At 45.8% G+C, this 26,620-nt stretch overlaps 1 protein-coding gene across 2 annotated transcripts in view; it reads right to left on the bottom strand.

The window, feature by feature from the left end:
• LOC124032290 (filamin-C-like) overlaps positions 1-26,620 on the bottom strand; it is a 50,197-nt gene that overhangs the window by 5,094 nt on the left and 18,483 nt on the right. For both annotated transcript variants that reach the window (XM_046344563.1, XM_046344573.1), the window contains 28 exons: positions 26,246-26,439; positions 25,695-25,952; positions 25,348-25,471; positions 24,891-25,051; positions 24,350-24,731; positions 23,464-23,726; positions 22,968-23,246; positions 21,743-22,061; positions 17,898-18,071; positions 16,594-16,756; positions 15,920-16,080; positions 15,547-15,714; positions 15,199-15,322; positions 14,404-14,560; positions 13,768-13,957; positions 13,410-13,678; positions 12,449-12,545; positions 12,037-12,177; positions 11,694-11,822; positions 9,068-9,241; positions 7,843-8,004; positions 7,436-7,639; positions 7,007-7,159; positions 6,056-6,178; positions 5,305-5,568; positions 4,783-5,055; positions 3,117-3,254; positions 1,050-1,165 (listed from right to left, as the gene is read on the bottom strand). In XM_046344563.1, coding sequence (XP_046200519.1) covers positions 1,050-1,165; positions 3,117-3,254; positions 4,783-5,055; positions 5,305-5,568; positions 6,056-6,178; positions 7,007-7,159; positions 7,436-7,639; positions 7,843-8,004; positions 9,068-9,241; positions 11,694-11,822; positions 12,037-12,177; positions 12,449-12,545; positions 13,410-13,678; positions 13,768-13,957; positions 14,404-14,560; positions 15,199-15,322; positions 15,547-15,714; positions 15,920-16,080; positions 16,594-16,756; positions 17,898-18,071; positions 21,743-22,061; positions 22,968-23,246; positions 23,464-23,726; positions 24,350-24,731; positions 24,891-25,051; positions 25,348-25,471; positions 25,695-25,952; positions 26,246-26,439 — 5,360 coding nt within the window. The remainder of the gene's footprint in view (positions 1-1,049; positions 1,166-3,116; positions 3,255-4,782; positions 5,056-5,304; positions 5,569-6,055; positions 6,179-7,006; positions 7,160-7,435; positions 7,640-7,842; positions 8,005-9,067; positions 9,242-11,693; positions 11,823-12,036; positions 12,178-12,448; positions 12,546-13,409; positions 13,679-13,767; positions 13,958-14,403; positions 14,561-15,198; positions 15,323-15,546; positions 15,715-15,919; positions 16,081-16,593; positions 16,757-17,897; positions 18,072-21,742; positions 22,062-22,967; positions 23,247-23,463; positions 23,727-24,349; positions 24,732-24,890; positions 25,052-25,347; positions 25,472-25,694; positions 25,953-26,245; positions 26,440-26,620) is intronic.

A 26,620-nucleotide genomic window follows, 5' to 3' on the forward strand; every position in this document is an offset into this window, starting at 1 on the left:
TATATATATGAAACAAGAGTAAGGAGAGCGATATCTGAGGATGAGAGTATTTAAGGGAGGAGGTGTTTATGTGTGTCCCTGTGGCCAGTTGTCAAACTGCTAGACCCCACGATGACCCCACGATGACCCCATAATTGGAGAAGGGACAGCTGATCCCTCTCACTCACCACTAAACAACACAACAATATTGTCTTGGTTACTGCTGCAGACCTACAAGCCTCTGGTTTCACTTCTAAGGACAAATAATCTATGGGACAAGCCTGACCAACAAACAACTATTGTTATTGTAAATTCTTTCTCGATTTCTCTATTGAGGCTTATATCAAATGTATGTATAAATGTATTTGCATTTCATGACATGGGAAAGTTATGCTGCTTTAAAAGTTGATAAACTTGTTATACCACTTAAGAGACAATTATAACAAATGATGAGATGTTCACACTTCCTAGAGAGCTCTTCCTTGTTCACAAACATTCAGCATTTATTTATTTTACCTTTATTTACCAGGCAAGACAGTTAAGAACAAATTTTTTTTTCAATGACGGCCTGGGAACAGTGGGTTAACAACTGCCTGTTCAGGGGCAGAACGACAGATTTGTACCTTGTCAGCTCGGGGGTTTGAACTTGCAACCTTTCGGTTAGTAGTCCAACGCTCTAAACACTAGGCTACCCTGCCACAAAGCTCACACCCTCTTGAACATTTTGAATTCATATTAACAGATCCCACACCAGTTTCTAATTATGGCACATGAAAGTTCACATGTTCAAAAAAGCCTTAACATTAAAAAATAATAATAATAATAATTTAAACGGCGCTACTGTGAAGTAGGAACTGGCGTCAAATGCCTCAGATCCTGTAGCCGGTCACAAATGATGGCCTTGTGAGACATGTAATTCAGTGTGTGTGTGTGTGTGTGTGTGTGTGTGTGTGTGTGTGTGTGTGTGTGTGTGTGTGTGTGTGTGTGTGTGTGTGTGTGTGTGTGTGTGTGTGTGTGTGTGTGTGTGTGTGTGCGTGCGTGCGTGTGTGTGTGCGCGCGTGTGATCCTACCTGCAGGCTGGTGACAGTGAGTCTGCGTGCCTCGTCAGACAGCGTTGCTATGGGAACGATGAAGGGGCTGTCGGGGATGTGCTCGTTGTTGAACTTGATAGACACTTCATAGTCACCTGAGGAGACAAACACAGAGAGGAACCGGCGGTTAGATACCAGAATAACAGTACGATCAGATGATTCTCATGTAGGGCGTAGGGAAGGAGATAGACCCTTTTGCAAAAGTATTCATCCCTTTTGCCATTTTCCTATTTTGTTGCATTACAACCTGTAATTTAAATACATTTTGGACATACACAAACACAATACATACACATACACAATACATTGGACATGGACACAAAATAGGCCAAATTGGTGAATTTTTTTTATTTTTTAAATAGTGCTTATATTTATTTTTTAATTTAAAAGGGAAAAGTGGTGCATATGATGTATTCACCCCCTTTGCTATGAAGCCCCTAAATAAGATCTGGTGCATTACCTTCAGAAGTCACATAATTAGTTAAATAAAGTCCACCTGTGTGCAATCTATGTGTCACATGATCTGTCACATGAGCTCAGTATATATACACCTGTTCTGAAAGGCCCCAGAGTCTGCAACACCCTTAAGCAAGGGGGCACCACCAAGCAAGCGGCACCATGAAGACCAAGGAGCACTCCAAACAGGTCAGGGACAAAGTTGTGGAGAAGTACAGATCAGGGTTGGGTTATAAAAAAATACCTTTGAACATCCCACGAAGCACCAATAAATCCATTATTAATAAATGGAAAGAATATGGCACCACAACAAACCTGCCAACAGAGGGCCTGTCAACCAAAACTCACAGACCTGACAAGGAGGGCCTTAATCAGTGAGGCAACAAAGAGACCAAAGTTAACCTTGAATGAGCTGCAAAGCTCCACAGGGGAGATTGGAGTATTTGTCCATAGGACCACTTTAAGTCATACACTCCACAGAGCTGGGCTTTACGGAAGAGTGGCCAGAAAAAAAGCCATTGTTTAAAGAAAAAAATAAGCAAACACGTTTGGTGTTCGACAAAAGGCACATTGGAAACTCCCAAACATATGGAAGAAGGTACTCTGGTCTGATGAGACTAAAATTGAGGTTTTTGGCCATCAAGGAAAACGCTATGTCTGGCGCAAACCCAACACCTCTCATCACCCCGAGAATATCATCCCCACAGTGAAGCATGATGGTGGCAGCATCATGCTGTGGGGATGTTTTTCAATCAGCAGGGACTGGGAAACTGGAATGATGGATGGAGCTAAATACGGGGAAATTCTTGAGGGGAACCTGTTTCAGTCTTCCAGAGATTTGAGACTGGGACGGAAGTTCACCTTCCAGCAGGACAATGACCCTAAGAATACTGCTAAAGCAACACTCTAGTGGTTTAAGTTGAACATTTAAATGTCTTGGAATGGCCTAGTCAAAGCTCAGGCCTCAATCCAATTGAGAATCTGTGGTATGACTTAAAGATTGCTGTAGACCAGCGGAACCCATCCAACTTAAAGGAGCTGGAGCAGTTTTGCCTTAAAGAATGGGCATAAATCCCAGTGGCTAGATGTGCCAAGCTTATAGAGACCAAGAGACTTGCAGCTGTCATTGCTGCAAAAGGTGGCTCTGCAAAGTACTGACATTCTGGGGGTGAATAGTTATGCACGCTCAAGTTGTTTTTTGGTCGTATTTTTTGTTTGTTTCACAATAACAAATATTCTGCATCTTCAAAGTGGTAGGCCTGTTGTGTTTTCAGGCTGTAAGGCAACAAAATAGGAAAAATGCCAACGGGGATGAATACTGTCGCAAGCCACTGTAAATAACAGTTGGTCCTTGGAGCTAGATGGGGTTAGATGGGTCTACATGGGGCTAGATGACAAGAGAGAGATGACAGAGCGAGAGAGATGAGAGCAAGGGAGGGAGAGACCGATGGGGCTAGATATGGTTAGGTGGGGCTAGATGGGGCTAGATGACAGAGAGAGATGACAGAGAGAGAGAGAGAGAGAGACATGAGAGACAGGGAGGGAGAGACCTAGATTAGGCTAGATTAGGTTAGGTGGGTACTATCTCACCTGGCTCCTGAACGATGTAGGCCACCCCACAGGATCCATCCTTCCTGTCTTCAAATGAGATCTCAGCCTTACTGGGCCCCTCTACAGCGATGGACAGGCCTCCTGCACCAGCCTCACGCGTCCAGATACTGAACTCAGCTACGGAGAGTAAGAGAGGGGAGAGAGAGAACGAGAGAGGGAGGGAGAGAGAACGAGGGAGGGAGAGAGAACAAGAGAGAACGAGAGGGAACAAGAGAGGGAGGGAGAGAGAACGAGAGACGGAGGGAGAGAGAACGAGAGAGGGAGGGAGAGAGAACGAGAGACGGAGGGAGAGAGAACGAGAGAGGGAGGGAGAGAGAACGAGAGAGGGAGGGAGAGAGAACGAGAGAGGGAGGGAGAGAGCAAGAGAGAGGAAGGGAGAGAGAACGAGAGAGGGAGGGAGAGAGAACGAGAGACGGAGGGAGAGAGAACGAGAGAGGGAGGGAGAGAGTAAGAGAGACGGAGGGAGAGAGAACGAGAGAGGGAGGGAGAGAGAACGAGAGAGGGAGGGAGAGAGAACGAGAGAGGGAGGGAGAGAGAACGAGAGAGGGAGGGAGAGAGTAAGAGAGACGGAGGGAGAGAGAACGAGAGAGGGAGGGAGAGTGCAAGAGAGAGGAAGGGAGAGAAAACGAGAGAGGGAGGGAGAGAGCAAGAGAGAGGAAGGGAGAGAGAACGAGAGACGGTGGGAGAGAGAACGAGAGAGGGAGGGAGAGAGTAAGAGAGAGGGAGGGAGAGAGAACGAGAGAGGGAGGGAGAGAGTAAGAGAGACGGGAGGGAGAGAACGAGAGAGGGAGGGAGAGAGCAAGAGAGAGGAGGGAGAGAGAACGAGAGAGGGAGGAGCAAGAGAGAGGAGAGAACGACGAGACGGAGGGGAGAGAGCAGAGAGAGAGACGGAGGGAGAGAGAGACGGAGGGAGAGAGAACGAGAGAGGGAGGGAGAGAGAACGAGAGAGGGAGGGAGAGAGAACGAGAGAGGGAGGGAGAGAGAACGAGAGAGGGAGGGAGAGAGAACGAGAGAGGGAGGGAGAGAGAACGAGAGAGGGAGGGAGAGAGAACGAGAGAGGGAGGGAGAGAGAACGAGAGAGGGAGGAGAAGAGGAGGGACGAGAGAGGGAGGGAGAGAGCAAGAGAGAGGAAGGAGAGAGAACGAGAAGAGGGAGGGCAAGAGAGAGAAGGGAGAGAGGGAGGGAGAGAGGAGAGAGAGAGAGAGAGAACGAGAGGGAGGGAGAGAGTAAGAGAGGGAGAGGAGGGAGGGAGAGAGAACGAGAGAGGGAGGGAGGGAGAGAGGGAGGGAGGGAGAGAGAAGAGAGAGGGAGGGAGAGGAGGGAGGGAGAGAGAACGAGAGGGAGAGGGAGGGAGAGAGAAGAGAGAGGGAGGGAGAGAGAACGAGAGAGGGAGGGAGAGAGAACGAGAGAGGGAAAAGGAAGAGAGAGGAGACCCACAGACATGTTAAAACCTGGTTCAACTAAAGCAGATAACACATTCAACTAAAGCAAAGGGGGAAAAAATCACTTATTGAAAGTGAAACATTTTTCAAAATAGCTGCTATCTGCAAAATGACTGTTGGTACGACTAAAGGAAAAGACAGGTTCATCAATTAACTGGTGGGAGTTTTCAGCGAGACACAGGCGGTCAGGTCAAACTACTCACTTGGTACTCCTGCCACTCCTCTCTCCAGCCCAGTGCCTCCGGCCCGGACCTTGTGGGACCCTCCTTCTCCCATGGGCCCAACAGTGAACTGGAAGGGACTTCCAGGGACATGCTGACCGCTGTACTTCACGTTGACCGTGTGGGCCCCCATCTCCTGGGGTACGAAGCGGACGCTGTAGGTGCTATCCCCTCCATCTACGATCTCTGCCTGTTCTGTTTTACCCCCGGGGCTGGTCACCTGGGCTGTCATACTACCCTGGGTAACTGTCTCACCTGGGGGAGAGTGGAGGGAGGAGGGGAGGGGGAAGAGAGGTGTCAGACTGGCTGGAAGGCGTGTTGTTTTTCCATCTACAATGATACATTTTTAATCTTATCCAGAGCAAATATATCGATCATGATCATTGTAAAGTAAAACCTTCTCGAAACGAGCTGCTACTGTACCGAGATCAGTGATATTGAGAGTAAAGAAGAACAAGTGCAACAGAGAAGTGTTAGTCGTGTTATTTCTTCCTTCATTCTCACCAGGTGTTGGTGTGGCTGTAGCGGGTATACCAGCGAAGCTAGCCAGACTGTCTCTGCCCAGGAAGTCTCCAAACACATCTCTGAAGGGACTGCCTCCTCCTGCTCCTCCCATCTGGGTGCTCTCCTCTACCCTCACCTCCCTCTTCGTCTCTCCGCCCCTCATCTTGCTGATCTCCGTGCGCTCTGTGCGCGTGTACGTGTGGCTGCTGCGTGTGAATGTACGAGTCATCCTCTCCTGGGCTGACACCATCTGGAACCAGTTTCCTATTGGTGGAGAGAGAGCAGGGAGGGTAAGTGTTTGGTTTAGTCTTAAGACACAAGCAATACTTGAAGACTCATGCTAGCTAACTTAGCTTTTAAGATAGCTAGCTAGCTTGTAGCTGTATGAAAGAAGCTAGCTAACTCGTAGCTGTATGGAAAAAGCTAGCTAACTCGTAGCTGTATGGAAGAAGCTAGCTAACTCGTAGCTGTATGAAAGAAGCTAGCTAACTCGTAGCTGTATGGAAGAAGCTAGCTAACTCGTAGCTGTATGGAAGAAGCTAGCTAACTCGTAGCTGTATGGAAGTTGATCGAAAATTGATGGGATTAACAACCACCATTGCTGTCATTCTATAGATGATATCAACACAGCAATGTGGGGTACGTCAGCGCTATGACAGCGCCATGACAGCACCATGACAGCACCATGACAGCACCATGACAGCACCATGACTATAATATCACAGTGTGATCATGTTTAGGCTGTGCTCACCAGGGATTTTCAGGTTGAGGCCACAGGCGCTGCCGACAGAGGCGATGGAGGGGGCTGTTCTCTTCCTGGTGATGCTCTCCTTCATTCTTCCTTCTCCTGTTACCTTCACCGTGAAAGGACTTCCTGTAGGAGCAGAGGAGCAGCCAATCAGAGGTCAGAGGGTAGGCTTGGGCGTTTATACCGTATACCGGGGTATTTCAAAATACAGACGGTATGATTTTCTATAATGTTAAATACAGTGTATGTGGGGGTGCCTGCTACAGGTGGGGGTGCCTGCTACAGGTGGGGGTGCCTGCTACAGGTGGGGGTGCCTGCTACAGGTGGGGGTGCCTGCTACAGGTGGGGGTGCCTGCTACAGGTGGGGGTGCCTGCTACAGGTGGGGGTGCCTGCTACAGGTGGGGGTGCCTGCTACAGGTGGGGGTGCCTGCTAAGTTAAGGAAAGCTATGAGATATCTAAGATGTGACAAATGATATCCAGCTCAGTGGTCCAGCTATGCATGTGGTTTGCTAAATTGCTAGCTGTGGTGTCGAGATGTCAAGACCAAGCTTCTTGGTTACAGCAGAGACATTCAATCCCCTCCTGGATCAAGAGCTCTGTTGCCTAAATAGTTTTTTGCTTAAAAAACAAATAGCACTTCCGGTATAAAACTGTATACCCCGGTATGGTACAGAAACAATATGACGGTATGAACATTTGGATACAGCCCAACCCTATCAGAGACTACCAGCAACAGCCAATCAGAGAGGCCAGGGAGTAGTGTATCAGCCAATGAGAGAGGTCTTAAACCGGAATAGCCCTCTCAATCGTGCAGAAAATAAATTCACAGGTAACAGTGAGTGACAATACTGTTCTATAATGAAATACAGCCTCACATAAACCAAGTTAATTTACTGAGAAAAGTCATATTTCCATATATAGAAGATTGAAGTGAGACAGTAAAGCTACTAACCAGGGATGTGCTTATCAGAGAACTTGATGTTGATAATGTAGTTGCCTGGCTCTGTGGGGCAGTAACTGACTCTGCAAGTCCCATCCTCCACATCCTCACAGTTTATGTCCACTTTACTCGGGCCCTCGATAGACAATCCCAGACCACCATAACCTGAGAGAAAGAGGGGAGGGAAGGGGTGGGGGGACGGAGAGAGACAGGGGAAGAGAGAGAGAGATGGGAGGGAAAGAGAGAGATGGAGAAAGAGAGAGATAGAATGGAGAGAGATTGGAGAGGGCGAGAGAGCAAGAGATAGTAAGAGAGAGAGAGAGAGAGACAGAGGTAAGGTATGGTAGGACAGGAGAAAGAGCATTTTATCTTGACCTAGTATCAGTAGAATACGCCCTCACGGTGGGCTAAAAGATAATAAACAATGTTCCTTGGTCTTACCTGCATTCCTAGTGTCCACGAAGAACTCAGCCATTTCAAAGGTGTGTGCCTCCACCAGTCCTTTACCGAAGGCCTTGACCCGGCTGGCCTCGCCAATCTCTGACTGGCCAACCTGGATCTTGAAAGGGCTGTTGGTCACGTGCTTACCACCCTTCTTCACGCTCACCTCGTGCTCTCCCACCTCCTTAGGGGTAAAGGAGATTCCTGTGTACAGATGGATGGAAGACAGGAGTGAATCATCTGGGACAAATAAAAACTACTAGCGATGGCCAGACTGAAATAATGAAGAGAAATGGAATAAATCAGTTTGCATCCAAGCTACTTCAGTTGCTAAGGCAACCAAACCATGTATTCTACACCAATGGCCCAAACATCTTTGTACTTCTCAGGCCAGGCTAGTGTCTCACCGATGTGTCTGTTGGGCAGTCTCTTGAGCAGACAGGGCTCCTCGTTTCCTGATGGAGCTCTGATGCTCGCTGTCAGCAGGCTCAGGTCAGACTCTGTGATCTTCAGGGATAGATCTGCTGCTGTTCCCACGTTGAGCAGGGACGTCCTGATAGAGTCATCACCTGGACACAGAGAGGGGAAATAAAACATTTAGTAAACCATTATGAGAGAGAGAGAGAGAGAGAGAGAGAGAGAGAGAGAGAGAGAGAGAGAGAGAGAGAGAGAGAGAGAGAGAGAGAGAGAGAGAGAACGAGAGAGAACGAGAGAGAGAGAGAGAGAGAGAGAGAGAGAGAGAGAGAGAGAGAGAGAGAGAGAGAGAGAGAGAGAGAGAGAGAGAGAGAGAGAGAGAGAGAGAGAGAGAGAGAGAGAGTGTGTGAGAGAGAGAGAGAGAGAGAGAGAGAGAGAGAGAGAGAGAGAGAGAGAGAGAGAGAGAGAGAGAGAGAGAGAGAGAGAGGCAGAGAGAGAGAGAGGGGCAGAGAGAGAGAGAGAGAGAGAGAGAGAGAGAGAGAGAGAGAGAGAGAGAGAGAGAGAGAGAGAGAGAGAGAGAAGAGAGAGAACGAGAGAGAGAGAGAGAGAGAGAGAGAGAGAGAGAGAGAGAGAGAGAGAGAGAGAGAGAGAGAGAGAGAGAGAGAGAGAGAGAGAGAGAGAGAGAGTGTGTGAGAGAGAGAGAGAGAGAGAGAGAGAGAGAGAGAGAGAGAGAGAGAGAGAGAGAGAGAGAGAGAGAGAGAGAGAGGCAGAGAGAGAGAGAGGGGCAGAGAGAGAGAGAGAGAGAGAGAGAGAGAGAGAGAGAGAGAGAGAGAGAGAGAGAGAGAGGCAGGTATCCTAGTGGTTAGAGCGTTGGGCCAGGAACTGAAAGGTAGCTGGATCGAATCCCTGAGCTGACAAGATAAAAATCTGTCGTTCTGCCCTGAACAAGGCAGCTTGTTCCCCGGGAGGACGTTATTGGAATTTGTTCTTAACTGACTTGCATGGTTAAATAAATAAAATGTTTATTGACGATTACGACACCATATAATACACAATTGATGAACCATTTCAATGGCGTTCACCCACTGTGCTCTGAACGCTAGCCGTTGTATTTGAACCAATGTAAATGATCCTATGATCTGTCAAATTCTAAGAGGTCATACGAGGCTCTTCACCAACCAAACACTGTCTCCAGTTATTTCAGTCCAATGTATTCACCTGTGATCTTGGCAGTGAAGGGACTGCCGGGGATGTGCTTGTTGTCAAACTTGACGATGATGTTGTAGTCTCCTGGTGAGGTGGGCAGGTAGGACACAGTACAGGTACCGTCCTTATTGTCTTTACAGCTGATCTCTGCCTTAGAGGGACCTTCCACAGCCAGGGACAGACCACCTGGGAGAGGGAGAGAGAGAGAGAGAGAGAGAGAGAGAGAGAGAGAGAGAGAGAGAGAGAGAGAGAGAGACAAAGAGAGACAAAGAGAGACAAAGAGAGACAAAGAGAGACAAAGAGAGACAAAGAGAGACAAAGAGAGACAAAGAGAGACAAAGAGAGACAGAGAGCGCGAGAAAGAGAGAGAGACAAAGAGACAAAGAGAGAGAGAGAGACAGAAAGAGCGAGAGAGATAGAGACAAAGAGAGAGAGACAAAGAGAGAGAGAGAGACAAAGAGAGAGAGACAGAAAGAGAGAGAGAGAGGGGTTAGCTTCTGTTCAGCCTGAATTCAACAATTCAAACCTATTCCTCAGCCATAAAAATTATTTTTAGAGTTGAAGTAAACCGGTTTTCTTTTCAGAAAATGTAACCTTTTTAGAGAGTTACTCTGGACCCTGATCTCTCTTTTGAAGAACACATCAAGACCATTTCGAGGATAGCTTTTTTCCATCTACGTAACATTGCAAAAATCAGAAACTTTCTGTCCAAAAATGATGCAGAAAAATTAATCCATGCTTTTGTCACTTCTAGGTTAGACTACTGCAATGCTCTATTTTCCGGCTACCCGGATAAAGCACTAAATAAACTTCAGTTAGTGCTAAATACGGCTGCTAGAATCCTGACTAGAACCAAAAAATTTGATCATATTACTCCAGTGCTAGCCTCTCTACACTGGCTTCCTGTCAAAGCAAGGGCTGATTTCAAGGTTTTACTGCTAACCTACAAAGCATTACATGGGCTTGCTCCTACCTACCTCTCTGATTTGGTCCTGCCGTACATACCTATACGTACGCTACGGTCACAAGACGCAGGCCTCCTAATTGTCCCTAGAATTTCTAAGCAAACAGCTGGAGGCAGGGCTTTCTCCTATAGAGCTCCATTTTTATGGAACGGTCTGCCTACCCATGTCAGAGACGCAAACTCGGTCTCAACCTTTAAGTCTTTACTGAAGACTCATCTCTTCAGTGGGTCATATGATTGAGTGTAGTCTGGCCCAGGAGTGGGAAGGTGAACGGAAAGGCTCTGGAGCAACGAACCGCCCTTGCTGTCTCTGCCTGGCCGGTTCCCCTTTTTCCACTGGGATTCTCTGCCTCTAGCCCTGTTACGGGGGCTGAGTCACTGGCTTGCTGGGGCTCTCTCGTGCCGTCCCTGGGGGGGTGCTTCACCTGGGTGGGTTGATTCACTGTTGTGGTCGGCCTGTCTGGGTCCCCCCTTGGGTTGTACCGTGTCGGAGATCTTTGTGGGCTATACTCGGCCTTGTCTCAGGATGGTAAGTTGGTGGTTGAAGATTTCCCTCTAGTGGTGTGGGGGCTGTGCTTTGGCAAAGTGGGTGGGGTTATATCCTTCCTGTTTGGCCCTGTCCGGGGTGTCCTCGGATGGGGCCACAGTGTCTCCTGACCCCTCCTGTCTCAGCCTCCAGTATTTATGCTGCAGTAGTTTATGTGTCGGGGGCTAGGGTCAGTTTGTTTATCTGGAGTACTTCTCCTGTCCTATTCGGTGTCCTGTGTAAATCTAAGTGTGCGTTCTCTAATTCTCTCCTTCTCTCTTTCTTTCTCTCTCTCGGAGGACCTGAGCCCTAGAACCATGCCCCAGGACTACCTGACATGATGACTCCTTGCTGTCCCCAGTCCACCTGGCCATGCTGCTGCTCCAGTTTCAACTGGCCTGGGCCCTAGGACCATGTCCCAGGACTACCTGACATGAGGACTCCTTGCTGTCCCCAGTCCACCTGGCCATGCTCCTGCTCCAGTTTCAACTGTTCTGCCTTACTATTATTCAACCATGCTGGTCATTTATGAACATTTGAACATCTTGGCCACGTTCTGTTATAATCTCCACCCGGCACAGCCGGAAGAGGACTGGCCACCCCACATATGCTCTCTCTAATTCTCTCTTTCTTTCTCTCTCTCGGAGGACCTGAGCCCTAGGACCGTGCCCCAGGACTACCTGACATGATGGCTCCTTGCTGTCCCCAGTCCACCTGACTGTGCTGCTGCTCCAGTTTCAACTGTTCTGCCTTATTATTATTTGACCATGCTGGTCATTTATGAACATTTGAACATCTTGGTCATGTTCTGTTATAATCTCTACCCGGCACAGCCAGAAGAGGACTGGCCACCCCACATAGCCCGGTTCCTCTCTAGGTTTCTTCCTAGGTTTTGGCCTTTCTAGGGAGTTTTTCCTAGCCACCGTGCTTTTACACCTGCATTGTTTGCTGTTTGGGGTTTTAGGCTGGGTTTCTGTACAGCACTTTGAGATATCAGCTGACGTACGAAGGGCTATATAAATAAATTTGATTTGATTTGATTTGATTTAGAGGGGTTTTACTGAACTGTCTACACCAAATATACACGGCAAATATGTTCTGCTATTATTGTGAATATCATCTTCGTAGAAGGGTAAGAAATGTTGTACCTTCTCCAGCGTTCTTGGTGACGACGGTAAAGGTGGCGGGTTTGTTGACGGTGCCATGACACAACCCAGGCCCATACGCTGTCACCAGACCACTGTTTATAGCATCGACATAGAACTGGAGGGGACTTCCTGTAGGGGAGAGTTCATGGAGGGATGGGCCATCAGAAAATATGTCATCAATGTTTATTTCAAATGAATATATGTAAATATGCCTGTTGATACACCTGAGGTAAAAAAAAATATATATATATATAAAAATAAGAAAGTCTCTTAATTCAGCATAACTGCATGCATTGAGCCCTGGTTTAGTTTGGAGAAAGGCTACGACAAGGTGTTTTCGTACCTGGGATGTGGTTTCCTTCATACTTGATGTCCATCTCATGCAGACCCTTCTCAGTAGGGTTGAACTTGACTGTGATGGTCCCATCCTTGTTGTCTGTGATATGGGGACGGGCCGTCTTACCGGAGGGCATACGCACCTCACCTGGGAAAGATACAAATTATATTTCATGAGTGTGTGTGTGTTTGCGTGCGTGTGTGTGCGTGTGTGTTTGCGTGCATGCGTGTGTGTGTGTGTTTGCGTGCGTGCGTGCGTGCGTGTGTGTTTGTCCGTGCGTGCGTGTGTGTGTGCGTGTGTGTTTGCGTGCGTGTGTGTGTGTGTGTTTGTGCGTGTGTGCGTGCGTGCGTGCGTGTGTGTGTGCGTGCGTGCGTGTGTGTGTGCTATTGACTGTCAGTACAGAATAAAGTCCATGTACCTGTGATCGGTCCCTGCTGAGCGGAGAACGGGATGACCAAGTTAAGAGGTCTGAACTGATCCATACCATCGCTAGGGACAACAGGCTCCTTGGTGGCCTATTGGGGGGGGGGGGGGGGGGGAGAGAAAAATACAGTCAGCATACTGAATCTACTGTAAGTAGTTACTGTATTTCTAGCTGTAGCTGCAGACATTCAACTATTTTACAGTAACTACATGTAAATGGGAAATGATTTGATTCATTATTGTCCGGTATATAATTCTGTTATCTACTGTTGTATTGATTATTGATGATGTGTAATACATCTATTTGGTATGAGCAGGGAGACGCTGACAGAGGAATTCCCCCCGGGAGGGGAAACCTGAGATGTACCATGTATTTTAGTACCACGTTAACTCCACGTTAACATCACGTCTAATGTCTCTTTCACCTGTTAGTCTATAATTAGTCCGTTGTAACTGACTAATGATGATCTGTTTACTTCCTAAACAGACCTTTGACCTGTTGAAGTGCTGATGTCATACTCGGCTAAGGTCACTGCCTTATTTGGAGTTTCCAACTAGATTTAGTGAGGTTGACAGAACAGTTGTCTGCCGATAAGGGCCTCTTCTCCGAGGAGGCCAGTTACAACAATGTCCTCTGCTTCTATGCTGGACGTGTCTCCTTGTTGCAACTTGTGTTAAACTCATTTGACTCTATAAGCAACTGTTGTTCTGTTTTTGTTTACGTGAAAACCCCCTTTTACACATTAATGCAATGTGTAAGGCTGGAGTCAATTCAGCTTCATTCAACCACTTTATACAGAGTTGGAATTCAAATAGAACGAACCTTAACCCTGGTAGATAGTTACATACCAGCATACCATGTATCAGTGATTATATCAAGCTATATCCATTCAACATACAAATGTAACTTGGACGCCATGTTGACAGTACTATCTCTCAGCCTCGGCAGGACTCACCGTTACATGGAAGGGGCTCTTGGGGATGAGTTGTCCTCCGAACCGGATGGTGATGACGTATTTCCCAGGTTCCGGAGCCGTGTAGTAGATGTCGTAGGTTCCGTCACGATTCTCCTGAACGTCCATGTCTAGCTCCACCCCCGCTGGGGTCGTCACCGAACAGGTCACCTTGCCCTTCCCTGCAGCCTTTGCGTCGACGGAGACGATGGTCTCTTCGTGCGCCTGCATCTTGGTCAGACCCGACGCCAGGGCACGGCCTCCGATAGACACTGGGAAATAAAGTGAGAGAAAGGATCACACTACTGAAAAACATCTCAAATGTGGCTTTGTCGTCTAGTGAAGAGAGGACAAGACGTACCAGTAAGCAGACACTTGCTGGCGTCTCCAGTGGGCAGAGCTGAGATGCGGTAGGGGGAGTAGGGGATCTCATCTCCTCCATACTTGATGGTGATGGTGTAGGGGCCGGTGGAGTCTGGTACGTAGGACACTGTGTATGTCCCATCTCTGTTGTCATGGATAGTGGCCTTCTTTGGCTTGCCCTCGGGATCCTACGCAGGTCAGAAGATATCATATTAGTATTTTTATTCAGCAGAACCTTTTATATAACCAAAAGGGAATTACAGAACTGTCATCACTGACATTGACACATATATTCAGGATTATGTAGCCCATGAGGAAATTAACCCCATAACCCTGGTGGTGCCATTGTCTGACCTACTGAGCCATTAGAAACTGTTCTACACTCTTAGACAAAAGGGTTCCAAAAGGGTTATTTGGTTCCAGGTAGAACCTTTTTTTGTTCCAGGTAGAACTCTTTTGGGTTTCATGTAGAACCCTCTGTGGAAAGGGTTATACATGAAACTCAAAAGGGTTCTACCTGGAACCAAATCGGGTTCTTCAAAGGCTTCTCCTATGGGGAAAGCTAAAGAACCCTTAGGTTTAGGTTCTAGAAGATAGTGTATTTCCTGTGTGTGGAGGAAGTTGATGTACTCACCAGTATCTGTACAGTGAGCAGTCCCTCTCCTGCGTCGCGGGCATCGATGGTGAACTCCACTGGTAGGCTGGCGGCCACACCTGATTTATCCAGACCTGGACCACTGGCACGCACCTTACTGGCATCATGACCAGGCTGGGACCTCACCTTGAATGGACTGTGGATGGAGGGAGAGAAAGAGAGAGAATGAGAGAGAGAATAACAGAGAGAGAGATAGTGTGAGATGGAGAGAGAGAGAGAATGAGAGAGAGAGAAAGAGATAGTGAGAGAGAATAACAAAGAGAGTTAAGTTGATACATACATTGTTACAACCCTGTATATACACACACATATGACATTTGTAATGTCTTTATTATTTTGACATTTCTGTATGTAACTTCTGTACTGTTCATTTTTATTGTTTATTTAACTTTTGTATATTATCTACCTTACTTGCTTTGGCAATGTTAACACGTTTCTCAGGCCAATAAAGCCCTTGAATTGAATTGAGAGAGACAGAGAGAGAGAGAGAAATCTCTTTATTCTTTTGAATCATTTTGGAGTGTAATGTTTACTGTTAATTTGTTTTGTTTATTTCCCTTTTGTATATTATCTATTTCACTTGTTATCCCAATGCCAATAAAGCCCTTCAATTGAATCGAAATTGAAATGAATTGAGAGAAATAAGAGAGAAGATAGCAAAACAATACACTATTATGTCATGATCCTATTGAAAATGTATGACATTTCTAGACAGAAAAATCAATATGTGTATTACAGGGTTTTAAAGTGTTTCTAGTGGCCAGCCTGTCTCACCTGCGCGGGACCTCCTGATCTCCGTATTTGACAGACACAGTGTAAGGGCCGTCCTGAGCTGGGGTGTAGTTGACCGTATGTGTACCATCACCGTTGTTCTTCACAGCAACAGGCTCAGCAGAACCTATGGACAACAAATGACATTCAGATCAGTGTTCGTGTGTGTGTGTGTGTGTGTGTGTGTGTGTGTGTGTGTGTGTGTGTGTGTGTGTGTGTGTGTGTGTGTGTGTGTGTGTGTGTGTGTGTGTGTGTGTGTGTGTGTGTGTGTGTGTGTGTGTGTGTGTGTGTGTGTGTGTGTGTGTGTGTGTGTGTGTGTGTGTGTGTGTGTGTGTGTTTCTCTCCTCTCACCTGATGGTCCTGTTAGCTGTACTTCCACCTTTGCCTTTCCAGCCTGGGTAGCGTCCACTGTAAAGGCCTGAGGTACGTGGGCTCTGACTCCATCCCCCAGCCCTGGACCTGAACACTTCACCTTACTAGGGTCCACCACATCCTTCACTGGCACCCGGAACGGACTGCCTGCAGGCACACAGACGAGACAACGTATGGTCAGCGTTTACAGTGGGAGGACAGATGTACCATTATGATTCCCCGGGTGGCCAACTCAATCCCCAAACAGAATGTTTCCCAATCAGACCTGGGATTCAAACCGGTGAACCTCTGATTGCTGGCCCACCTCTGTAACATCTAGGCTGTGTGTGTGTGTGTGTGTGTGACACATTACCTGGAATGGGGTGTCCTCCGAAGTTGATGTTGACGTCGTACTCTCCAGGTGTGAAGGGTACGTACTCCACGCTGCAGCTGCCATCTTTGTTGTCTTTACAGGTCATCTTAGCCTCGGAGGCTCCCTCAATGGTCAGGCCCAGGCCTCCAGTACCAGCACCCCTAGAGAACACACACATCACCCACTTTAACAGACGTTTGACATCTGTTTACACCGCTCTCCAAGGAGAGGCGCTGTTATAAAGGCTTTCTTCCTATTGGAGGAGTTCTTTAAGCAATACGGCCCGAGGAGGTGTGGTATATGGCCAATATACCATGGCTAAGGTGGTATATTGTCCATATACCACAAACCACCGAGGTGCCTTATTGAGATTATAAACTGGTAACCGATGTAATTAGAGTAGTAAAAATACATGTTTTGTCATACCCGTGGTAGATATGATATACCACGGCTGTCAGCCAATCAGGATTCAGGGCTCGAACCACCCGGTTTATAATTATTTTGTAATTTTTAGTAATTTAGCAGACGAATAACAATCAGTGCACTGATTTAAAACTGAAGTAAAACAACAACAAATGAAGACGACGATCACAAACAACAAGTTCACCATTTAAATGTTTTTCTATTCGGTTTGTGAATGATAAGGGCTGCGGTCCCATTGTCCCGTATTATACCTGGTCTCGACGGTGAAGCAGTTGGCTTTGTTGATAAGTCCTCCCTCCAGGCCCGGCCCGTAGGCCCTGACCCGGGTGGGGTCACAGCCCTCCACCACAGACACCCTGAACGGACTCTTAGGGACCGCCACGTCATCGTACAACACCTCCAGCAGGTGCATACCTGGAACAGACCACAGAGAGGATTTCAGTATCTCTTATTGTCTGTTCTTTAGTATAGACAGATACACAGGATTTCCACAGATTTTTGTATAGTGGCCACGCAAGGCAATGAAGGCAATGAAGTTATATCTATCATATATCTTTATGTACATATTCTTTATCCCCTTACACTTGTGTCTATAAGATAGTAGTTTTGGAATTGTTAGCTAGATTACTTGTTAGATATTACTGCACGGTCGGAACTAGAAGCACAAGCATTTCGCTACACTCGCATTAACATCTGCTAACCACGTGTATGTGACAAATAAAATTTGATTTGATTTGAAAAAATATGTTTTCAGCCCCTTTCTGATATGTGTGAACCTTCCTTCCTAACATTCGTTCAGATGATGAATGAGACTTGGGGGTACGGTAACAGGATAATCATCTGGACTACACAACAAGAACACTTCTGTTGATCATTCGTTACACCGTCACACCATTGACTTTACAGGACTCTCTCAGTGTATCTCTGATTCCCTGGGGCCAGTGCTGTAATTGACAGAGTCAGAGAATTTCGCATGCTATCTCTCTCTTTCTGCTATCTTGCTCTCTCTGCTCTCTCTCTTTCTGTTCTCTCCAATCACTCTGCTCTCTCTGCTCCCTCTCTCTTTCTGCTCTCTGCTCTCTTTCTGCTCTCTCTCTCTCTGCACTCACTCTCTTTCTTCTCTCTGCTCTCTTTCTCTTCTCTCTCTTTCTCTGCTCTCTCTCTCTCTCTTTCTCTACTCTATCTGCCTGTGCCCCTCTCTTTCTCTGCTCTATCTCTCTCTCTCTCTTTCTCTACTCTCTCTCCCTGTGCCTCTCTCTTTCTCCCCTTCACTTAGACCACTTCTCCTCTGCCTCATTCAGTATTTATACCCTGTTCTCTCTTTATCTAGTCTCAAATGGATCCTCCAACACCTGTTGGGTTTGTCAACTAAAACCCTCTATTCCATCTTCAGCTACTTCCTTTAAGGTTTGTATAGCTACATTTCCCCTACTGGAGTGAAATGAGTTGGAATCCTTTCTCTCTGTTCTAGAATCCATTCACTAACATTACTGGAATAAAATAACAACAAGGAGGCTAACAGTTCAGGTCTTCCTCTTTTTTGGTTATTTCTTACCGTCCTCGAAGGCGGTATACTCCACTCTGTAGGTTCCGTCTCCCTTGTCTGTGATGTAGGCGTCTGTGTTGGCGCCTGAAGGGTTGATGATGCGTGCTTTCACGTGGTCACCGCCAATCTTGGTCGTTTTACGGGCGTCCACGATGAAGTGGGTGGTGACCTCCTTGAGGACTCCTATAAACATGGATGACCGTAGGGAGAATGGTTAGCTACTGTAATTGTTAGCATGTAGTAGCCTTTGCAAGTGAATTATAGTAACCTTAGCTATAATGGTCTTGGCAATAGTAGCCTTTACCAGTAAGCTATAGTAACCTTAGCCTTTAGCTATAGTAACCTTAGCCTGTATCTATAGTAACCTTGGCCTTTAGCTATAGTAACCTTAGCCTTTAGCTATAGTAACCATAGCCTTTAGCTATAGTAAAATTAGCCTTTAGCTATAGTAACCTTAGCCTTTAGCTATAGTAACCTTGGCCTTTAGCTATAGTAACCTTAGCCGCTACCTATAGTAACCTTAGCCTTTAGCTATAGTAACCTTAGCCTTTAGCTATAGTAACCTTAGCCTTTAGCTATAGTAACCTTAGCCTTTAGCTATAGTAACCTTGGCCTTTAGCTATAGTAACCTTAGCCTTTAGCTATAGTAACCTTGGCCTTTAGCTATAGTAACTTTAGCCTTTAGCTATAGTAACCTTAGCCTTTAGTTATAGTAACCAGCTGTTTAGCTGGTTAAACAAAGGTTAGTCATGTGTTGGCAAAAATGTATGTCCAAGTTGAGAAACCTTACCAGCAACACTGCCACACTGGTAGCCTATTGACTGGTAGTCTATTGACTGGTAGTCTATTGACTGGTAGTCTATGTAGTCTATTGAGTGGTAGTCTATTGAGTGGTAGTCTATTGAGTGGTAGTCTATTGAGTGGTAGTCTATTGACTGGTAGTCTATTGACTGGTAGTCTATGTAGTCTATTGAGTGGTAGTCTATTGAGTGGTAGTCTATTGAGTGGTAGTCTATTGAGTGGTAGTCTATTGAGTGGTAGTCTATGTAGTCTATTGAGTGGTAGTCTATTGACTGGTAGTCTATGTAGTCTATTGAGTGGTAGTCTATTGAGTGGTAGTCTATTGAGTGGTAGTCTATTGAGTGGTAGTCTATTGAGTGGTAGTCTATTGAGTGGTAGTCTATTGAGTGGTAGTCTATGTAGTCTATTGAGTGGTAGTCTATTGAGTGGTAGTCTATTGACTGGTAGTCTATTGAGTGGTAGCCTATTGAGTGGTAGTCTATGTAGTCTATTGAGTGGTAGTCTATTGAGTGGTAGTCTATTGACTGGTAGTCTATGTAGTCTATTGAGTGGTAGTCTATTGAGTGGTAGTCTATTGAGTGGTAGTCTATTGAGTGCTAGTCTATTGACTGGTAGTCTATTGAGTGGTAGTCTATTGAGTGGTAGTCTATTGAGTGGTAGTCTATTGAGTGGTAGCCTATTGAGTGGTAGTCTATTGAGTGGTAGTCTATTGAGTGGTAGTCTATTGAGTGGTAGTCTATTGAGTGGTAGTCTATGTAGCCTATTGAGTGGTAGTCTATTGAGTGGTAGTCTATTGAGTGGTAGTCTATTGAGTGGTAGCCTATTGAGTGGTAGTCTATTGAGTGGTAGCCTATTGAGTGGTAGTCTATTGAGTGGTAGTCTATGTAGCCCATTGAGTGGTAGCCCATTGAGTGGTAGCCTATTGAGTGGCAGCCTATTGAGTGGTAGTCTATTGAGTGGTAGTCTATTGAGTGGTAGTCTATGTAGCCTATTGAGTGGTAGTCTATTGAGTGGTAGTCTATTGAGTGGTAGCCTATTGAGTGGTAGCCCATTGAGTGGTAGCCTATTGAGTGGCAGCCTATTGAGTGGTAGTCTATTGAGTGGTAGTCTATTGAGTGGTAGTCTATGTAGCCTATTGAGTGGTAGTCTATTGAGTGGTAGTCTATTGAGTGGTAGTCTATTGAGTGGTAGTCTATTGAGTGGTAGTCTATTGAGTGGTAGTCTATTGAGTGGTAGTCTATGTAGCCTATTGAGTGGTAGTCTATTGAGTGGTAGTCTATGTAGCCTATTGAGTGGTAGTCTATTGAGTGGTAGTCTATTGAGTGGTAGTCTATGTAGCCTATTGAGTGGTAGTCTATTGAGTGGTAGTCTATTGAGTGGTAGTCTATTGAGTGGTAGTCTATTGACTGGTAGCCTATTGAGTGGTAGTCTATTGAGTGGTAGTCTATTGAGTGGTAGTCTATTGAGTGGTAGTCTATTGAGTGGTAGCCTATTGAGTGGTAGTCTATTGAGTGGTAGTCTATTGAGTGGTAGTCTATTGAGTGGTAGTCTATTGAGTGGTAGTCTATTGAGTGGTAGTCTATTGAGTGGTAGCCTATTGAGTGGTAGTCTATTGAGTGGTAGTCTATTGAGTGGTAGCCTATTGAGTGGTAGTCTATTGAGTGGTAGTCTATTGAGTGGTAGTCTATTGAGTGGTAGCCTATTGACTGGTAGCCCATTCAAAGCCCATGTCAGATACTCCAGTGAGTGTAATTGAGTTGAGAAATAAAGTTGACATCATTAGAAGATGTGTTTATTCTGTTGTTGCTAGCGATATTCATAAAATAAAATAAATGCTTTATATATTTCCCGGGGACCCCCGGTTAAATACCCCTGGTATAGTAGTCTTTATCTGTAGTAGCATTATGCTTTAACTATAGCTATAGTAGTCTTTATCTATAGTAGCATTATGCTATAGCTATAGTAGTCTTTATCTATAGTAGCATTATGCTTTAGCTGTAGCTATAGTAGTCTTTATCTATAGTAGCATTATGCTATAGCTATAGTAGTCTTTATCTGTAGTAGCATTATGCTTTAGCTATAGCTGTAGTAGTCTTTATCTATAGTAGCATTATGCTATAGCTATAGTAGTCTTTATCTATAGTAGCATTATGCTTTAGCTGTAGCTATAGTAGTCTTTATCTATAGTAGCATTAAGCTTTAGCTATAGTAGTCTTTATCTATAGTAGCATTATGCTTTAGCTATAGTAGTCTTTATCTGTAGTAGCATTAAGCTTTAGCTATAGTAGTCTTTATCTGTGTAGCATTATGCTTTAGCTATAGTAGTCTTTATCTGTCTAGCATTATGCTATAGCTATAGTAGTCTTTATCTGTCTAGCATTATGCTTTAGCTATAGCTATAGTAGTCTTTAGTAGTCTTTTCATAGTCCTGTGTAGCTCAGTTGGTAGAGCATGGCGCTTGTAACGCCAGGGTAGTGGGTTCGATCCCCGGGTTCGATCCCCGGGACCACCCATACGTAGAACCCATACGTAGAATGTATGCACACATGACTGTAAGTCGCTTTGGATAAAAGCGTCTGCTAAATGGCATATATTATTATTATTATATCTTTATCTGTAGTAGCATTTATCTATAGTAGTCTTTATCTGTAGTAGCCATATGCTTTAGCTATAGCTATAGTAGTCTTTATCTGTAGTAGCATTATGCTTTAGCTATAGTAGTCTTTATCTGTAGTAGCATTATGCTTTAGCTATAGCTATAGTAGTCTTTATCTGTAGTAGCATTATGCTTTAGCTATAGCTATAGTAGTCTTTATCTGTAGTAGCATTATGCTTTAGCTATAGCTATAGTAGTCTTTATCTGTAGTAGCATTATGCTTTAGCTATAGCTATAGTAGTCTTTATCTGTAGTAGCATTATGCTTTAGCTATAGCTATAGTAGTCTTTATCTGTAGTAGCATTATGCTTTAGCTATAGCTATAGTAGTCTTTGATATAGACTACTGTAATATGCATCAACAGAAGAACCACTTCATCCTACTCCCTCCTCCTTACCTCTGGGCTCCACCCCTGGTCCATAGACCTGCACACCGCTGGTGTCCACAGCCGGCTCCACCTGGATGACCGCGGGGAACTTGGGTACAACATGACCCCCGTACTTGATGGTAATGGTGTGTGTTCCGTGGAAGGGTGGGATGTAGGTGACAGAGAAGGTCCCATCTGCAGTCTTCTGGATGTGGACCTCGGCCTGAGCCCCGGACTCAGAGACGATCTCAATGGTGAGTTCAGCCTCTCCAGCGCTGGTGCAGTCCACTGTGAAGTAGGCTGGTTCCCCTGCCTTGGCCTTCTCCAGGCCGGGCCCACTGGCTGTTACCTGTAGGGTTAGGTTTAGGTTTAGGTTTAGCTGTTAGGTTCAGGCTTAGGTTTATGTCCGGGTTTAGGTTTAGGTTTAGGTTTAGCTGTTAGGTTCAGGCTTAGGTTTATGTCCGGGTTTAGGTTTAGGTTTATGTCCGGGTTTAGGTTCAGGCTTAGGTTTATGTCCGGGTTTAGGTTTAGGTTTAGGTTTAGCTGTTAGGTTCAGGCTTAGGTTTATGTCCGGGTTTAGGTTTAGGTTTAGGTTTATGTCCGGGTTTAGGTTCAGGCTTAGGTTTATGTCCGGGTTTAGGTTTAGGTTTAGCTGTTAGGTTCAGGCTTAGGTTTATGTCCGGGTTTAGGTTCAGGTTTAGGTTTAAGTTAAGGTTTATTTTAACATCTTTGTACTTACTCAGAAACACACATACTATGTCAAATCTGATGTCCTACAATACTTATACTACAATACTTATAAAATACTTAAGATATAAAGCATATATGGATCCTAAATACACGGGACAGTGTATCTGTAAATCATACACAACAAACAGGCCTATCAATAAATCAACAACTATCAATAACAGGCCTATCAATAAATCAACAACTATCAATAACAGGCCTATCAATAAATCAACAACTATCAATAACAGGCCTATCAATAAATCAACAACTATCAATAACAGGCCTATCAATAAATCAACAACAATAAATATCAATAACAGGCCTATCAATAAATCAACAACTATCAATAACAGGCCTATCAATAAATCAACAACTATCAATAACAGGCCTATCAATAAATCAACAACTATCAATAACAGGCCTATCAATAAATCAACAACTATCAATAACAGGCCTATCAATAAATCAACAACTATCAATAACAGGCCTATCAATAAATCAACAACTAGGCATACAGGAGGTGTACCTTGCTGGGGTCGAGACATGGCTTCACAGCTGCCTTGAAGGGAGACCCAGGGATGTGCTGCTCTCCAAACAGAATGTTGATGGCGTACTCTCCAGCCTCAGTGGGCAAGTAGAAAACTGAGCAGGTTCCATCTCCGTTGTCCTGGCACTCAATCTTAGCCTCGCACGGCCCTTCCACCGTCAGGCCCAGCCCACCGGCGCCCGCTCCTTTGGTGTCGATGGCGAATGGAGCTGGTTTACCCACAATGCCTCCCTTCAGGCCTGGGCCATAAGCGCGCACCTGAGGGAGAGAGAAATGTCAGAACCGCTGGACTGCTACGCTTCAGTACAGCCGTCTGGTTGTACTGCATGTAGGCTCACGTACTGCTTATGACTGTGTTATGAACAAGTTATGGACGTTTCATTACGTTCTTATGTAGGTATCCTTCAAATGAAGTGTAACCCACTTAAGCAAAAAGTGATAGTGATGATTGAATTATTATTATTTATTTTTTTACCTTTGAAGGGTCGGCTGGCATCACTCCCTCCACTGCGAAGGGGGATCCAGGGACAGGGTTCCCATCGTAGCTGACGTCCACCTTGTAAGGCCCCTCCTCTGGGGGGATATACTTCACAGAGTGGGCGCCATTGGCCGCGTCTGACTCCAGCTTGCAGGGGATTGGTCGGCCGGAGGGTGAGGTCATCTTGACGGCTACCTCGCCCTGCCCACCAGCTCCCTTGGTGTTGATGGAGAACTCCTGGTCCTTGCCCACCTCTACTTCTATAAGACAACCACCACACGGACACATGTAAATCAACCACCACACAGTCACATGTAAATCAACCACCACACAGTCACATGTAAATCAACCACCACACAGTCACATGTAAATCAACCACCACACAGTCACATGTAAATCAACCACCACACAGTCACATGTAAATCAACCACCACACAGACACATGTAAATCAACCACCACACAGTCACATGTAAATCAACCTCCAACCATAAAACACGTTTACAGCTGTCCAGTCTCAGACAAGGCAATCAAAAATGTACTCCTCTGTACATGTCACAGCACAATTTTGATTCAATATTTACAATTGACTCCTCCAGGCAGTCATTGATGAGAAGAGAACCAAAGCAGAGCTGAATACAAGAAGTGGGTCCCTTCAACCAAAGCAGAGCTGAATACAAGAAGTGGGTCCCTTCAACCAAAGCAGAGCTGAATACAAGAAGTGGGCCCCTTCAACCAAAGCAGAGCTGAATACAAGAAGTGGGCCCCTTCAACCAAAGCAGAGCTGAATACAAGAAGTGGGCCCCTTCAACCAAAGCAGAGCTGAATACAAGAAGTGGGCCCCTACAACCTTACTTTATATTGTATACAAAGTTGAGAACTTACTGGTGTCGAGTCCTGTCACCTTGACCTTTCCCAGATCTATAGGAGGAGCCACAGTAATATTGAAGGGGCTCTTGGGAATGGGGTCCCCTCCGTGGGTGACGGAGATGGTCATCTGACCCTGTTGAACGGCCGTGTACTTGACGGTGTAGGAGTAGTCATGGTTGTCGATGATCTCAAAGTCCCTCACAGCTTCCCCCTTCAGGCCTGCTGCTGTGAACTGGACCTCAGGCTTGGCCTTGCCTGCTCCCTTGGTAAAGATGGTGAAGTGGGTCGGAGTACCCACCTCCACGCCTGTCTTGTTGAGTCCTGGGCCCTCAGCCCTCACTTTGCCAGCATCATGGGAAGGATCAACCTTAATTCTGAATGGACTGATGGGGATTTCCTGGAAAACAAATACGGGAATAGTTTTGTTGCTGTACACTTTTTTTAACAAAAACTCGAACACAGATCTAACTTCCTGTGCCATTATTATAGCTGTGATGCTAAGCCACATAGTAACAGTAACCCTTCGACTGAAGGATTCTGGGTAATGTAGTTTTACCTGCTCGGCGAACAGCACCATGATGGTGTATTTCCCTGCGCCGGGCGGAGTGTACTTGACAGTGAAGGTGTCATTGTCGTTCTTGATGATGTCAAAGTCGATGTCAGCCTCGGCTGGGCCCACCACTCCTGGAGCACACTTGATCCCAATGCTAATGTCTCCTGTGGGAGGTCAATGGATCAACTTTCATTTCATATCTATATATGAAGAAATCTCCTAATGCTGTAGCCGTAGCAGCCATACATTTCTGATCTTCTACAGCTGCAGGCACTAAAGTTAGGTTGGTATTAGCAAGAACAAGTGCAAGACAATGGTCAACTGCCTTCTCTAGGGAAGAAATGGTTTTAATTGGGTTCTAACAGGGTGAAAAGGTTCTACCTGGAAACACTACAGGGTTTTTCTACAGGAACAAGCTGAAGAACCTTTTGAGTAGTATTTCCTATTCCGACACACGTACCTTGTCCAGCCTCGGCACAGTCCACAGTGAAGTAGGTGGGTTCGTTGGCCTTGAGTCCCGTCTTCTCCACTCCTGGACCATACACCTTGACCTTGGCTGGGTGGCAGCCCTCTCCAACAATCACCTATACACACAGACACAGTACTTGACACACAGCACTATGGTTGCTGTCTAAACTAGTCTTATCCGTTTCTAGTGGAGTGGCTGAGTTTATGTAACTGCCTCGTCTGTCTGAGACCTGAAGACTCCCCGTCACTGACCTAATGCCTTTTAACTCAGCAGGCTAATGAAGTCTGGTAATGCACAGGAGATCTGGGTTCCAACCCCAGTGAGTCGGTCCTACTCACCCTGAAGGGACTGTTGGGCACGTTGACGTCTCCCCAGGTGATGATGATGGTGTGTTTGATGGGCTTGGTGGGGACGTACACACACAGGAAGGTGCCGTCTCCCTTGTCAGTGATCTTAATGTCGATGGTGACACCCTCTGTATCCTGGGCGTAGATCTTGAGGTGGCCGTTGCCAGCCTCGCGGGCATCGATGGTGAACTCTGCCGGTTTGTTTACAATAACCCCAGTGGGCGCCAGACCTGGACCGAAAGCTTTCACCTGCAGAGGAGACATATTTTATTATGTATTTATATGTATGTGTTAGTTTATTTGTTTGTTTATGCGTTAGTTAGTTAGTTTGTTTGTTTGTATTTGTTTATGCGTTAGTTAGTTAGTTTGTTTGTATTTGTTTATGCGTTAGTTAGTTAGTTTGTTTGTTTATTTGTTTGCTTATGTGTTAGTTTGTGTTTTTGTGTGTGTTTATGTGTGTGCACATCAGTGTGTTTTTGTGTTTTATAAAGACTACTACTCCTGTAAGGGTGGAGCTAGCTGGAGTGGTGGGTGGAGCTAACCTTCTCAGGGAAGCAGTCATTGGCTGCAGGCAGGATATGGGCCATGAAGGGGCTGTCCTTGATGTCTTCGTCATCACAGATGACATGGACGGCGTAGTCACCTGGCTCAGTGGGCCAATAGCGGACATCGCAGGAGCCGTCACCCTTATCGTCACATTCTATCTTAGCCTGGGACGGACCCTCGATGGAGAAACCTAGAGAGAGGAGGGAGTATGAATAACTTTAGACTTTAGTCTCCTAATCAGTCAAGAGGCACCCAGTTAATGTCCCCTTGTTCACCTGTAAGAATACCAACTGAACTGGTGTCTTCAGAGAAGAAGCAGTGTACCCAATCCATTACTCTACTGGTTCAACTACATTACCCACAATGCCCCA

Source organism: Oncorhynchus gorbuscha, linkage group LG01 (assembly GCF_021184085.1).
Source record: "Oncorhynchus gorbuscha isolate QuinsamMale2020 ecotype Even-year linkage group LG01, OgorEven_v1.0, whole genome shotgun sequence".
Lineage (NCBI taxonomy): Eukaryota > Metazoa > Chordata > Actinopteri > Salmoniformes > Salmonidae > Oncorhynchus > Oncorhynchus gorbuscha.